Source organism: Triplophysa rosa, linkage group LG12, assembly GCF_024868665.1.
Source record: "Triplophysa rosa linkage group LG12, Trosa_1v2, whole genome shotgun sequence".
Classification (NCBI taxonomy): domain Eukaryota; kingdom Metazoa; phylum Chordata; class Actinopteri; order Cypriniformes; family Nemacheilidae; genus Triplophysa; species Triplophysa rosa.
This window is the reverse complement of record NC_079901.1, coordinates 24184721-24201276: the sequence shown is the minus strand read 5'-3', so window position 1 is coordinate 24201276 and position 16556 is coordinate 24184721. Positions and strand designations below refer to the sequence as shown.

Below are 16556 nucleotides of genomic sequence, written 5' to 3'. Positions count from 1 at the left end.
AGGCTGGTCAATATTTAGCAGAATGATTCATACAGTAGGAGCTGCTGTCGTTGACTGTTCACCGTGAAATCCCGTCATCTGTGTCCACAAGTTTAGCTCTGAAATGTACCCTTCAATTGCTGAGTTTTCTTAACAGTCAGTGAGGAAACAGGGGAATTTCCACCCAGTCTTGCTCACACTGAAAGCGCTCTTGACCTAGATGTGAAAATCACAGTCACAGCGGATGGTAAACCCAGAAGCGCAGCACTCACAGCTATTGTCAAGTGCTGGGAAACAGTATTCAGCTTTTCATTCATGCTTCACAGTAACAGATGAACCGTGAACCGTCTAATAATAGCGTATCAGCGGATCTCACAGAACCTGGCATGTCACCTGAATTTTAGGTGAGAAGAAGCTAATTATTTTGAGTGTATTTTTAATATTAGTTTTTTATATTATTTTCATAATTTCTCGCTACCATAATAAATCCAGACATGGACACTAATTTTTTTTGTTGGCCCTGGGCATGTTTTAATCCACCTGTCTTAAAGGCACAGTTCACCCAAAAATAAAACTGCTATCGTCATTTACTAACCCCTCAAATTGTCCCAAATGTCTTGTTCTGTTGAACACAGAGAAAGATATTTGGAAGAGTGCTTGTAACCAAACAGTTCTTGGCCACCATTGACTACCATAGTAAGAAAAATGACAATGGTAGTCAATGGTGCCCCAGAACTGTTTGCATCCCTACATTCTTCAAAATATCTTCTTTTGTGTTCAACAGAACAAAGACATTTATTAAGCAATTTTTCCTACTATGGCAGTCAAAGGTGGCCAAGAACTGTTTGGTTACAAGCATTCTTTCAAAAATCTTTCTCTGTGTTCATCAGAACAAAGAAATGTATACAGATTTGGAAGAACTCGAGGATGAGGAAATGATGACAGAATTTTCTTTTGGGTGAGCTGTTCCTTTAAGTGCACTGTATCTGAATAAAAGTATTCCGATTCATACATAAATATAGCGGAGAAAACCTGCCGGCAGCTTATTGCAGTTATGATGTTCTTCAGGATTTAGCAGCGTGTTTTCACACAGTCGCTCAGCTGTAATTAAAGATCTCAGATGAGAACTCATTTGCATTAGGTAAAGATATCATGAAAGCTTTAGTTTCGTCTTCGGCTCTTTCTGTGTTTCCTCGAGCTTGTTTTCAAACAAGGTTTCACATTAATGGCTCTCTTCAGATTTGCTATTTCTGCCAAATTGATGTTATTCTGCAATGCATTCATGTTAATTCTCTCTCTCCAGTGTGTTTGCTAACCAGGTCAGTGTTGTTGTCTTCTTAGATGTGTTTTCATTTTATGGTAGTGTAAAAAATACTGTATCACTGCAATGCAAATCTACTAAGAATTGCCATTTAAGTTAATGTGAACTACACAAAAATCTAAAGTTGAATATCTGAATGCGTTACAGTAACAAGAAGTAAAGACGAGCTGTGCTTAACTGTCCAAAATGATTTATATAAAATTCTATAAAATTTAGTTTAGTTTTTAGTAAACTGAACATTTTCATTAGAAATAAATATCAAACACCAGAACATCAAGTTTGTCTCTCGCTTACCGAGACTGAAGGATGTTCTTTATTGTCTGAGAGTCACAGAAGCGACGGATGAGAGGAAAGACTAGATCAATACTCACTTTGTATGTAACGTGTCATTGCGTTACATGTATACGTGTCCCTCTCGCTAATGCCTTCGCTAATGCCCAAGCGTCCATTAGCGGCCCACCGGGAAAAGTTCCGATACTCCAGATGGCCGATCCGCCCCTGGTTACGGCCTTATGCCATCGGTGGGACGGCCGTTCTGTCCTACTGGTTAGTACTGCCCCTGACTGTAACATGAGAGACCCGGTGCGGTGATGGCCATCCGTGGTGTAACATCATCTCTGAGGTTTGAATCTGCTCATAATTTGACCGAAATTGCGTTTGGGTATTGATTGGAGGTGTATTTAAATAAACATAAAAGGATGTTTCTCTGCCGGGCCGCCGCAGGTTTTTTAAAGCACTGTACGGCCAATAAAGCATCAGGGAAACAGGATATATATATATATATATTTAAGGGTTCTGTGTGTGTGAGAAATCTCAGATGAGCTGCGCTGGCATTATTTGTTTGGCTCGATTAAACACACGTCATTATAAGTGTGTGCTGTTATTTATAGATAAGAGTCGATATGTGTTATTATTTCTAATGTTGTCTGTATCTTTCTGTTTCTCTCCTGCAGACAGCAGCGCTCTGGATACAGAGGTCTTCTGTTCTTTTCTTTTCTCTTCTCTTTGTTGTGTTGTGTTTGCTTGTTTTGTGAACATTCTGCATGTTTTTCAGCGTAACTTCTTGTATTGTTTTGCGCTGATGTCAAGTTACAGTATTAAATAAAACTGGAAACTGAAAATCACATTGTAATTGCTCATCTCTTTAGCATCTCACTTAGACATTGAGATTAAATGGAGAGCAAATGGAAGCTTTTGCTCAAGTCACATCTGCGTCTCAGATATTTCTCCTGAGAAAAAGAGTCAGAAATCTCACAAATGTCTCTATTAGAGTTTGAGAAGAGATGTCAACAATGTGTCGAAGCGAGCTCAGATTTGTCAAGTGTGCAATCAAAAGTCAATATGATTGAAGATCTCAATATCAGCTCAAACATTTCTCATCACATTTACTCAAATCCAGATTATTTCACCTCTACAATCTACATTCATTTTTAACCTCCAAACTCTTCATGTGTTTCAACAATCACACTCATATGTTGCTCATTTGATTCTCTTTTTACTTTTGGAGAAACATCTGAGACTAAGTTGGTGCTTGAGTTATAAAAGAGCAACCTCTAGTTTTCTCTTTGTGCTTTTGAAGATAATTTTGCATTCATAAATGACCATTCCTATGTTGGATTCTATTCCATTCCTAAATGAATTTACAGCCCAACACAGTTTTCATTATTGCTCTCCCTTCAATGTGTGTTTCAACGGCATCATTTGACTATTTGAAGAATTTCTTTTTACAAGCCTGGCATCATATGTTTTTTGGAGCGGTGTACATAATTTGTGTATTACAGCGTGGTATTGATTGGTGTAAGTGTTCAGCGTGCCGTTTTCTCGTTTGACAGGGTTGTGCCAATATTCTGGATCCAGCCAAACTGGGCCTGACAGGTGGAGGGTGAGTAAAAGCATTCTGAATCTAAACACCCAGAGGAATTACTGATCTCACATTTACATTTAATCATTTAGCAGACGCTTTTATCCAAAGCGACGTACAAAGTAGGGGAAAACAATAGAAGCAATTTGTGCAACCAAAGAACAACAATGCATAGGTGCAGTAAAAACTGCTCTCAGTCAGCCTATCACAGTATACGAAGGTAAGATTTTTTTGGGGGGGGTAGGAAAGTAGAAAAGAAGTAGAAAACTGTACTAATGGGTCAGATGTTGACGGAAGAGATGTGTTTTAAGCCGATTCTTAAAGAATCCGCTGATCTTGTCTCCTCTTTACAATATTATACACATGAGGTCATCCACAGGAGCCGTGTTTTACACATGTTTAAAAGTGTTATCTACGCTTGCGTGTGCTGGCGGTTGACTCATCTGTGGAGGATCTCATTCTCTTCTGTTCCGGCTGCTGTTATTTCGCTGTGATTGATGTCAGACAGGAGCATGAAATGTTATTTGGGGATTTGATCTGGTGTTAATTGTTTGGAATGGTATGTCTCCAGGTTAATGAATGTGGTGGGGATGAATTTAATTTTTGGTAATGAGATGTCAAAAGTAAATAAATAAACCTGGCACCGTTGACATTTAATCTTATTGCAGACTCCGTCCTCAGTGAACGCTGGTGATGCCTCTGCACACGTGTATGCCGCATACTTTAATATAAATGATCAAATAAATCAAATAAGTAATCGCATATACTGTACCTGGAGCAGAATTAACCTTAAAGGGACAGTTCGCTCAAAAACGAAAATTCTGTCATCATTTACTCATCCTCATGTCTTGTCAAACCTGTACGACTTTCTTTCTTCTGCACAACAGAAAAGAAGATATTTTGAAGAAGGTCGAGAACCAAACCCCATTGACTTTCATTGTATGAACACAAAAACCACTGAGCCATTTCTCAAAATATCTTCTTTTGTTATCCACTGACTGAAGAAAGACTCGCATACAGGTTTTGATTGACGGGTGAACTATCCCTTAAAAGGGTCAAATTCGCTTCGGTTTCAATCACCAATGCAAACGAATCGGTTCGCTCGGAGAAAGATTCAGTCACGTCCCAGGTACATTCCGTATGACACATTATAAGAGAAAGCCGTTGTTCTAGAGTTCCCGTATCCCCCCAACCCCCTTCACCCATCCCATGTTATTTGCCGGCCCTAAATCACTTGCCTGCTTTTTAGCCGGGTAATGTTTCATGGCATACAGCATGATTATGGTATTAATAGACTCTAAATCTGCCTCCGTCCCCAGGGTTGGCAGCATACTTTACAGCATTGACAGCATGCCAGATTTACGCCGCAAGAGGACCATGCCTATTGTCCGAGACCTGGTGAGTAATGACGTCCAGCGTGCTTATGTTTGACTGATGGAGGTTCAGATGTCTGTATTATCCGGAGCCGCTGCGCACACGGCCACCAGTCCGGCGTCTAACACCACGCTCAAAAAGACGGAGGCGCGTGTCTTGTGTTTTGATGCTATTTTGGGGGTTTTTACGCTCCAGCGGAGTAAAAGTAGGTCACTCGTCTGGCGTTCAAAATCATCAGTGGCGTCTTTAAATGTGTAGCGCTCATGTATTTATGATGAAGTGCTGTTTTATTGATGACATTCTAGATTCACAGAAGCCATTTCCATGTCTCTCTGTCTGTAGTATGTTGTATGTTTGTATTCATATTGTTTTGCATTTGTGAAGACATGTTTGTTTTAGATCTCTGCCTTAACAGATTTTTATTGCAAAGTTTTGAAGGAGAAATGTTGACGCTGTATCTGTCCATATTTTGCATGAAAAATAAAAACCGACCGTGTTTTGGTAAGTACGGGTCACCGTTCTGTTCTTTACTTTGGTTTCTGGCGTGTCCTGTGGTTCATTCTCACCGCCCATAAACTGTTATGGGCGATATTTTTCCGTGAGTTGTCAGATTTCGTTCAAAGCCAAAGGCAAACTCTTGTTTTCGCATTAAAACTGGAAATGTTGACAACTCAACCCAAAAATATAATTGGGACTTCATTGACTTCTGATTTAACAGCGCCTTTTTAAATCATGTAAAAGTGGCGTGCGGCACAAGCCTTTTACAGCGAGTATGAAGTCAGTGCTGTACCGGGTCCGATCTGGTCTTCCCCCATCATGCCTCTGTCCTCTGTTTCTTTCCCTTTTGGCTGTGTGATTGCTTCAGGGCAACGACAGTCGGTCACGTGACCTGTGACGGGATCCAGGGGGGACCCGCCCTGACCTAAACCCAGGGCTTTTTTCAAAAATGTAGACCGCCCGGGCTCAAGCGTACGCTTCTATTGCCTGCAGCAACCCTCAGCATTTTGAATGCATGCTGAAACTTACATCAACACTTGACGTTCATGTAGAGGTGAAGTCTTCCCTGTTTTCCTAAACGCACCCCTGCTTTAAGGGGCTATTGGCAGCCCGCTTGGTCTTTACCACTATCGGGTTTAGGGGATTAGGTGGTAAAGACTACCCGAGTATTGTGAGCTGTCATGCCCTCAGGCTAATTGTGGCTTTTTTTGACTTTTGACCGCCTTTTTCTCCCTCATTTCTCTCTCTCTCTCTCTCTCTCTCTCTCTCTCTCTCTCATATTTCTCTTTCATCTCTCTCTCTCTCTCTCTCTCTCTCTCTCGCTCTCTCGCTCTGTCCTGAACTCTTTGGGTCGTGTTTTGTTAGCACATGCAGTCTGATCTTGTCTGTTCTGTAGCAGTAATGATAACAGTACTGGCAGACATTAGGAATATACCGTAGCAGACGCATTACTGTAACATTAGAAAAGGATTGCGCAGCAAATGCATGGGTGAAATGTAACGTTGAAGTGCATGTTATGGTGAGGTAGAGTTTTTTTAAGGATTGTGGCTTAGACAAGAGTCTCACCTCTGCAGCTTTCACGAGAGAAACATTCACGATCTGATTTTCTGCATGATGACGGCTGAATGTGCTCGACGTGTGTAACAACAAATACACTTTCTTACTCTCTAATCGTGTTTTTCTTTTCTCTGCGTCTGGACACTCTAGGCTTTGGTAAGTGTCTCTAACTCTTGCATTTTTTATAAGACATTTTGTGTTATTTGTTGTGAGATTTGTTTAGTTTTAAGATCATTACACTGTTCATTTGTTAAAGTTCACCCAAAAATTTGGTCATCATTTACTCACTCTTAGGTTGTTCCAAACCGGTTTAAATGTCTTAGTTCTGCTGAACACAAAGGAAGATATTTGTAAGAATGTCAGTAACCAAACTGATCTCATCCCACGTTCACTGCCATAGTAGGGAAAATAACTACTATGGGAGTCAATGGGGGATGAGATCAGTTTGGTTACTGACGTTCTTACAAATATCTTCCTTTGTGTTCAGCAGAACTAAGACATTTATACAGGTTTGGAACAACCTGAGGGTGGGTAAATGATGACAGAATTTTCATTCTTGGATGAACTGTCCCTTTAAGGCTCATTAAAATCAATGATCAATAAAATCAATAAACTTAATGAAATACATTTCAAATCCTTGCAAAGAACGCTGTACAAAAAAATGTGTTCTTTTCTAAAGGCAATAAAAGCTAAAGGACCTTTAAGTGTGTCTCTGCAGTCTGAGCAAGAATTTTTCGTTTTTAAAGAGAGAATGTCCTGCTGTGTTTTTAATTTAACAAATTAATATCTGCTTTAAAAATGTTGGGGAATCAAGTCCACATTGAATTTCTCAAAACTATTAATCAAATTTAAACGTTAGTGCCACAAGCTAGCATTCATTCTATGTCCAACCCTGTTCTCTCACTTTTTTAGTCTTGTCTTTCTTTTTTACTCATTTTGTCTTTGCTCTTTTAGACTCTGGCTGCTCGAAAGGCAGGCATTGCGTTTGGGCTCGTGAACAGATCGACTTTAAACAACGAGGAGCTGGTGAGTGTTGAACTAACACATATAGACGGATGCAAACATCACAGCTGCCGCTCACACTCTAATTGAGAACAATCATGTGGAACTAATATAATTCTTAAATATTTGTGTTCTAACGCACGCGCACACACACGCACACACACAGAGACAAATCTAAACAAACAGATTGAATTATATGATCTCTCAACAGGTATTGTTCTGGCTTTTGTGGAAACTAGTAACTTGGTATTAGCACCTGTTGTATTCTTGCTCCTGTATGACATATGGCTTTATTGCTCCCTAAACTCTCTATAAGTCGCTTTGGACAAAAGTGTCTGCTAAATGACTAAATGTAAATGTAAATGTATGATCTAATAACACTTTCTGTCGGCTGTCACGATCTGACTTCACAACATTCTGTCTGTGCTATTTCTAGATGAAACATCAGTGCAGATTAAATTGAACTTTCATCTACTATAGTTATTTTCCCCATCTTTAAATACTTCATGACTTGGTTCATTTAAACATTTCTCTAAGCATGAAATTGTGATTTTTAATTATATAGGCCTTAATTCTTCACCTAAACCCGGATTAGGACTCATTTGTATTGCAGCGGTCATGTGATCGGTCAAAACCATGTGATGGTCATTGAATCAATGCTAACAACCTTACAGATTCAATTCAGAATTCAGTTTTACAGAAATATTAATGGACGATTTGTCTGGGTTTTTTTAAATGCGTAAGTGAGTTTCTGAAAGTGATATCGATGTTTAATCTGTGTCTAACACTGTTTTAAGAGTCTTGTCTGATATTATTCAGTTTTATTGTAGTACTTTAAGTACTTTAAGTGCTAAAACGCTGATTGAGGAAATAAAGTCTTAATCGATAGATGAAGAATCACTCTTCTTCTTGTTTGTGTCTGTTTATAAAAGGATGTGATGTTTTGGCTGATAAGATCTCCTGGGAAAGTTCTACCTGTGTGTTTGGAAGTCATTATAATGTGTATGATTTTGCTTTCTGATGTTCATGTGTGTTAAAAAGATCGGACTATGAGAGCGGTCCGATCACTCGTCCCGTTTCCGTCTCATACTCGAATAGGTTTAGTTGTAGTTGGCCTGTGGATTTGTAAGTAGGCTGAGCAGATGTCTGAGGGTTTTTAAGGAATTAAATAAACCAGTGAGTGAGAGAAATGAAGACAGAGGAAGAGCGAGAGAGAAAGAGAGAGTGGGCCGGATTAGAAATAAGACTGAATCCCTCAGAGAAATGATTGCAGAAAACAGTCCAGGCCTCCGTATGCCGCAGACGACACCCGACACAAGGACACAAACTGTTATATCACTTACAGTCTCATGAAAGCTCACAGTCAAAGGCGACAGAGAGAAATCAATGAGGATGTTTCCGTTCGCTCTGTGATGTCACATCTCTGAGACTTGATTTTAAACGGGACATATATCGAACGTACAATATATACATATATACGAACATACAACGAGCCCGCGACAAGTATGGCCAACAGGATTTGGTGTCACACTTTGAGATCTTGAGTTCTAAAAACCGTTTAAATGATAATCGGCTCTGCGTGATCATATTTATATTACCCTGAATGATATTTCATCTTAATTTAGTCGCTGTGGTGTAGGTGAGGTGTTCTGGTGTAGACAGCAGCTGTCTCTAGGCGTCCCAGCACCTGCTGCGGATGTGAGCGGACGTTGTGCCTCACCGCTCCGCAGAAACCAAAACGCATCACTGCGGTGGGTCTGAGAGCTCCAGGCGTCAAAACTTCAGTCCAAATATGTAATTGGTTGCTTAATTCACCAATGACAGGCAGCAGAGAGACAAACCGAGAGCGCTGATGGTGTGCGTGTGTGTGTGTGTGCTAAAGGGATAGTTCACTCCAAAAGAACGGCTTTTGTGTTTCTGTGAAAAACAGATCATGTGTGTTTGGAAAGAGTAAATGAGCAAATAACGGCAGAATCAGACAGTCTTATGATGGTTGCTAGTGAGAGGGCTGTGCGGTCAGCTGTTTTGTGTTTGACAGATGCTTTCATTTCTGCCGGAGATTTTGGCCACTTTCTGCAGCTCGAGTAATTACTCTCTCTCTCTCTCTCTCTCTCTCTCTCTCTCTCTTTGGCTCATAGCCTTGTGTTTTATTCTGTATATCTCATCTGCTTTCTCTGAAGTTGCTGGACTCATTTGGAAAGTCTTATGTAGCTTTAGTCGGCTGTTAATCCTCCTCATTTAAGTAATGTGAAATCACCCGGCCGTCAGTCAAACTGGACATACAGTTAATCAAACATGTGAGCTCATAAATACATTTCTGATCAGAGCTTTCTGATTTGATTTGACAAACATAGTGGTAGTTTTAAATGTGATGTACAGTATGTTGCAAAAACAATGAGAAATGTATGACAATAAGTATCAGGTGTGTCATAAATCATGTTCCTCCAAGAACTCGCATCTATTTTTACACTTTCATGTTTGTAGGTTTTGTACTTACATTTCTCCACTGAGATCTGCGAAGCTGACAATTAGTTCCACAATTTTCACTCTGCAACGCTTCTGTTTGTTCATTCATCTATTTATAAGCCATTTGGAAGCGGCTGATATTCTCGGCAGCTCTTAATTTAATGGCTCTGTGGGCGGAGAGCAGGACACATGCCTCTGCAGAAGTGCATCATGGGAAACGAGAAAACAACAGTTACAATGAACAGTGACATTCCTGGGTGAATCCTGATGTCCAAAATATCAACAATATTTAAAAAATAAGTGGATAAATGGAGCTGAAAATTAAACACATTTCCCCTCTCTGTTCTCTTTGCTGTGATGAAAACGACGTGTCTGTGAATCACTTGAAGATTTTTGTTTTTTATCATATAACTTAATATTTAACATAAATAAATACTTTTAACACACTTTTAAGTCATTACAGCAAATACATAAAACATACATGATGCTTGTTGTCCAAAAGTTTGTTCTTTGCTATAGTATTCATTCTAAATGTTGCCGTTTTTAGTTATAATAAAATAGATTTTCAATGTGTTTGCACGAACCACAGAGAGCAGAGATCATCATACAGACTCATTTCTCCACTAACTCTCTCTCTCTCTCTCTCTCTCTCTCAGAAACTGCATGTGCTCAGAAAGACCATTCAGGCACTGATCTACCCGATCTCCTCCACGACACCCCATAATTTCGAGGTGTGGACGGCCACCGCACCCACCTACTGTCATGAGTGTGAGGGTCTGCTGTGGGGTATCGCTCGACAGGGCATGCGCTGCACCGAATGTGGGGTGAAATGCCATGAGAAATGTCAAGATCTCCTGAACGCAGACTGTCTGCAGCGTGAGTCTTTCATTCCTCATACTTCAGCTTCATCCTTCAAGCCTGATTTAATGACCCGAAGTGTGTTTATTTCTCACGATGCAAATGGTAAACGTTCACAGATGCTGTCATCTGTCTCTGATGGTTTGTGCCGTTTCAGCAGCGCTGTTACCTATTAAAAAACTCAGTCGCGTCGCTCTCAGATGAGTGCTAAAGTCAGACTGCATTTGAAGCGCTGAGGGTGAGATATATGTTATAGACCGCTCTGGAGGTCCCTAGTAAACCTCACAAATATGGCCGTCTTCCAGAGATTCAAATGGGCCTTTAAAGAGAGAGATTTATTCAATGAGCGATTGAAGTCATCATATTTACAGGGTCTCAAGAAAAACCCCCCGCCTGAGATGGTTGACTGGTCTAGACTGTCTCCCAGGTTACCTTAAGTATTTCCAGTATGAAATGTAGTAAAAGTAAAAAGTATGATATTTGCATTTTAATATTGTGAAGTAAAATACAGATACTTGAAAAATAGACTTGTGTAGAGTAAAAAGAGAGTAAATACGGTGCGCCTCTGCTTTCAACATACTTTGATTTGGAGGACACTTACTGTACGTACTGTCCATATTCTCTCTACAGGAGCGGTGGAGAAGAGCTCTAAACATGGAGCAGAGGACAAAACCCAAAACATCATCATGGCCATGAAGGAACGGATGAAAATCAGAGAGAAGAACCGACCCGAGGTGTTTGAGCTCATCCAGGAGATGTTTCAGCTCTCAAAGGAAGATTTCACAACCCACCTGAAAACAGCCAAACAAGCCGTGCTGGAGGGAACGTCCAAATGGTCTGCAAAGATCACCATCACAGGTGAGAAACGCCGACAGAAGCGTAGAACGGGAGGATGTGTTTGATTTGGATTTGCTGGGATTTCTTTCTGAATATCCAACATCTGCCCTTCTGAAAGTGAAGTTTGTCACCTAAACCCAAACGGCCAAAGCAATACTTCATAGGACTTCCCATGAAAGTTATTATTTACTGAAAATGTTCACATGATTGTTGTCGTCGATAAGGCTGTTAGAAAACCCTTGTTTTAAAATACAGTATGTTAAAAGGTATTCGGATGTCTGCAGAGAAGCGGCTGCCGGTGTGTTGATTGGCAAATCTGCCGTGAGTTTCACTTGTTTTCTGACAGCTCGAACAACCAGATGACAACAAGCATCTGCTCCGGAGAGAAACGTGGGCAGTCGCTGAAACTTCTCTGAGTCATATAGACTCTGTCTTCGGATGTATGGCCTCGCATTGCTCCGTTTCAGTCATATTTGTTGTGCTGTCTGTCAGGTGAAGTTAGTCTTTTATTGAGAGGATCTGTGATCCTGTGTTTGTGCTTCAGCAGAGGCTGTGAATTATTGCCAAGCTTTCAATTTGGTCAGAGTGTCAATACAACAGACAGAGGGAAAACAGCTCTCAGCTTTAATTTATCCTGGCTTGCTCGCGATCGAATTTCCCATTTTTAGATGTATTCATACACTTCTGATTTATTTATCAAGGCTCTTATAAACACACCGGCCTCTGTATTCTGATTTAATTTGAGCTGACAGACTGTAGATCTCAACCAGGTGAACGCAACAAAATCATTCCTTTTTTCTAGTAATAAACATCCATAAAACACCATGTTTACCTGAGAAGTGAAACTTGTTTTCGGAGAATGTTTATTGAATCAAGTATAGTTTTTCTCCTTATCACTGCAGCGGGAAAAACAACATTTTTTCTTGTTTAAGAATAAATTGTACACATTTCATTGTGGTTTATGCTTAGAGCTTTTTCTCAAATCTCAAATTTCATTTATATTTTTTCTCAGAAAATGTGTTTTGCCGTACAGAGAGAGAAGTGATACTACGATCCCAAAAACAATATCACGGTCGCTGTGAAGCCCACCGATATAACATCAAACCTCTCAATTGTGGATGCTCGTACAAATACAAACACTCTTTCTTTTATTCTGGCTAAACTATATTAGCCCTTCAAACAGGCTGTGCCATTGCAGCAGTTTCTTTCTGTCTCCAGCCTCAAGGATATATGTTCTCTGAATAATTTAACACCCTCCTCGTTCATATTTAATGAGGCGAGAGCTTCCTGTGAACTTCTGTTGCCTGTGTGATGGATGGGGGACACGGCTGCTGGCATTCCCATTGACCGACTTTAGTGCAACACTCGCACTCACACTGTTTTTATGTTGTGTTACTGCACAATTGTCCGTTTTCAATTGGCATTTTTGATAGCCAGGGTCTCGTACATGCAAGTGCATGAATCTAGTTTATTGCGATGTGTTTTCTAAATGTCCAGCATTTTATCTTCTGTACGAATGTTCAGGATGCCTTCAGGTTTTTTTGCTTTACTCATGAATACACAGTCTGTCTAAGGTGGATGTTGTTTGTGTCGTCTTTCTCTAGTTTTATGTGCGCAAGGTTTACAAGCCAAAGACAAGACGGGCTCCAGCGACCCATACGTCACAGTGCAAGTGGGGAAGACCAAACGCAGGACCAAAACTGTCTTCGGCAACCTCAACCCTGTCTGGGACGAGAAGTTTTTCTTGTGAGTGTTTTTAACATAACGTGAATATTTAAAATAATATAAATTAATGTTTTTGTCATGTACAAAACAGACACAAAGATATGTGAATGTTTTCTACATTTTGAGAAGTTTAATTTATTTTGCTATCACAACTTCGCACGATTATGTAATTTATTTGCTTGTTTTCTGCGGTTTGGGACAGTCAGAAGTTTACCTCTTCATGCTCTCTGCTAAATGCGTGAACAGCTTCATCTGGGATAATTGGATGTTCTTATGCAGCAAAGCTTTGGAAAACACACCCGGGTTGAGCTTGAAGAGCTTGAGATCGCTGTATTGTGTTTGTATTTCATAAAACATTCCTGCCACTCAATCACAAACAAACTTTCAAATGCCTCATGAATTATTCAAAGGAGCCTTTCATTAATTTTACATTTTCTGGAGAGCGCCTCCATTACAAGTATGAAATATACCTTTTCTTGTTGATACTCAGAGGGGCTGTTTGAAAAGGCTCTTCAGGTCGTAAAATGAGACGCGATGGAAATCATTTGTAGTCCGCTGGCTTAGCCGTGGCCTCACAGGAGCATTTCCTTTATATTCCTAAAGGCAGCCATTGCTGAAGTGTGTCCTTGAGTTTTCTACAACCATCTTGGTGTCAGATTATTGTCAAGGCCGTCCTGACCCATCTGTGAAAGACCTTTGTTTGCAGACAGTGGTTTCCTGAGGTTGTGTGTCTGATCTTTGCTTTCTAGTTCTGATGTTTTCAATTTGATCTTAAACTTGTCTTTGTTGTTGTGAGTGTGGGAGTGTTGGATTACCAAAGACTGTGATTACAGTTACAGCTTGTATCTTTATGTTATATGACCTCTAATCCTCAACGCCCACTTTAATTTCAGACGGAATTCACAATCTTAATCCAGAGATAAACACCAGCCTATGGAAGAGTTCTGATCTTTAATGCACGCTTCTGTATCCTATGAACAACATAAATCTCTCTCGTAATCGCTTGAGTGTTTGTACAAAACGGCTATACAGTGTTGGACATACTGTGTTTCCAAATCATATTGGTTGCCAAAGTTCAATATTGTTTTGAATCTGGATGCAATAGTAGTTATGCCTGCCTTAGAAAATGCCGCTGTTGCTAAATCCAGATCGGTTGGCAGTTCCATTAGGGGTGTTCCGGGGTCATTTCACCCAAACCACTCTCATGTTTCACCCTGTTAATGGGTGTTGATGGCGGTTGAGTAATGCACTCTTTTCCTCAAGGACTGATGTCATGCATTTCAAGTGGAGCTTATGCAGTGATTCTGTGTCCGGCCGTAGTGAGTTGTGCTGTGACATGTCTCAGGAGCTACAGAAAATGGCCTCTGAGCATTGTGGGAAATGTCGATGAGGGCTCGAGAGCATGCAGGGATAACCAATGGCTTTTCCCTTCTCCTGCCCCCACAGATGTCAGCACCAATCACTGCTCTCCCACTGGAGCCACTAGCCAATTAGCAAGCAAATGAGATGAGAAACATGAGAATTGAAGCTATTTAGAAGGAAAGGGGCACGAGAGACCAGAGACAGAGATGGAAAGCAAAATAAGGCAAAAAAGATGCAGAGGGAAGAGAGAGAGAGAGTCAATAGCACTGGCTATGAAATGTTTCTAATAAAGCAATTATATACTGTACAGGCTGTGCAATACAGTGATTTTATTGTTGGTTTAAGGGAAAAAGTAAGATAAAACGATTGTATTTCACTGTATCTGGCTTATTGTTCAACAGTGGCAACAGCAGTATGATAATAATGATGGCTTTAATGATGATAATAATCGTTATCAATAATGATTCCATTAAGTAATATAATTTACAAGGATAGCTAAAGACTGGAACTGCTCATAATATCTGGCTCATCCAGTCAGAGTCTTACCTGAAGCAGTGAATGAGCTGGAGGCTGTGAAGCCATTTGCCACAGATCTCATAGCCTCTATAGCACCGGCAGCCATATAGTGAGAGTCATGAAAATAAAGTGAGGAATATAATGAAGACACCTGAAACTGAGCCAGAGGGAGAAATAACAACTAACACACACAGGCAGAGAGAAAGAGAGAGAGGGAGAAAGATACAGAGAGAATATTAAAAGACACTACATTCTCCTGCCAGTCTACACTGTGTAAGGTTGACCTCGCTTCAGAATTAGACGTCTGAAATTTGACAGGTAATTATATAGATCCCGTGACCTACTAAAGCAGTGAGCTACAAGAGGTTGTGCTAAACTGTGAATATACTGTAGTAACGGCTAAAGGCCCTTGTTAGACACAACATGCAGTAAATACACAACACAGCAGGTTTGCGGTCCTTTTTGTAGATACTATATAACAAGAAATAACAATTTTTTATTAAAGCAATATCTTTCTAAACAAATGAGGATGCTATATGACATTCCAATGTAAAGATTAGAGATTAGTAGTTGCAATTTGGGATCTGTGCAGTGTTTTAAACAGTATCTTGGGAACAGGTGTTTTGAGTTATAGCTCCACAGTGGAATAGCTAGATTGGCCAATAAGCATTCAGGACTGGAACATCGATTGAAATAAAGAATATTACAGCAAATTCTTGTTCATTTGAAGGCTTCAGAAAATGTTTAACTGCATCTGCCATGAGTGAATGGGGACAATAACACATAAAGCCAGTTTATAAGATAGTTTTATTTCTTTATGGTTATTTTTGTATTGAAAAAGCATTTCTTCGCTCTCTGACAACAGAGGGAAATTTATCCATCAGCCATTATGTTCCTGTTCATCAGCTCCTGTTAAAGTTTTATTTACTTTTTACTCACTGTACTGAACTAGTTTTGACTTGCGTTTGGTGCGTGGAGAGTTTTGAACCCTGTTTACCTCAGTTCACCTCTTTAGAGATGGTGTGGTGGGTTTTTACAGTACATAGCTGCACTGCACCACACACAGCAGCGCGTTTCAGCTCCACGGACAACAGAGTATTTCAGGACCACAGACAGCAGCGCGTTTCAGCATCACAGACAACAGAGTATTTCAGAACCACGGACAGCAGCGCGTTTCAGCATCACAGACAACAGAGTATTTCAGAACCACGGACAGCAGCGCGTTTCAGCATCACAGACAACAGAGTATTTCAGAACCACAGACAGCAGCGTGTTTCAGCATCACAGACAACAGAGTATTTCAGAACCACAGACAGCAGCGTGTTTCAGCATCACAGACAACAGAGTATTTCAGAACCACAGACAGCAGCGTGTTTCAGCATCACAGACAACAGAGTATTTCAGAACCACAGACAGCAGCGTGTTTCAGCATCACAGACAACAGAGTATTTCAGAACCACAGACAGCAGCGTGTTTCAGCATCACAGACAACAGAGTATTTCAGAACCACAGACAGCAGCGTGTTTCAGCATCACAGACAACAGAGTATTTCAGAACCACAGACAGCAGCGTGTTTCAGCATCACAGACAACAGAGTATTTCAGAACCACAGACAGCAGCGTGTTTCAGCATCACAGACAACAGAGTATTTCAGAACCACAGACAGCAGCGTGTTTCAGCATCACAGACAACAGAGTATTT

General features: G+C 40.4%; 1 protein-coding gene across 7 annotated transcripts in view; it reads left to right on the top strand.

The window, feature by feature from the left end:
* Nucleotides 1-16556, top strand: part of LOC130562385 (protein unc-13 homolog C) — a 118931-nt gene that overhangs the window by 31670 nt on the left and 70705 nt on the right. For all 7 annotated transcript variants that reach the window (XR_008963944.1, XM_057347300.1, XM_057347302.1 and 4 more), the window contains 7 exons: nt 2254-2276; nt 3133-3182; nt 4481-4559; nt 7062-7115; nt 10214-10433; nt 11046-11273; nt 12857-12998. Coding sequence is in view for 6 of the 7 variants with exons in the window: in XM_057347300.1 (XP_057203283.1) it covers nt 2254-2276; nt 3133-3182; nt 4481-4559; nt 7062-7115; nt 10214-10433; nt 11046-11273; nt 12857-12998 (796 nt within the window). In the remaining variant the exon portion in view is untranslated. The remainder of the gene's footprint in view (nt 1-2253; nt 2277-3132; nt 3183-4480; nt 4560-7061; nt 7116-10213; nt 10434-11045; nt 11274-12856; nt 12999-16556) is intronic.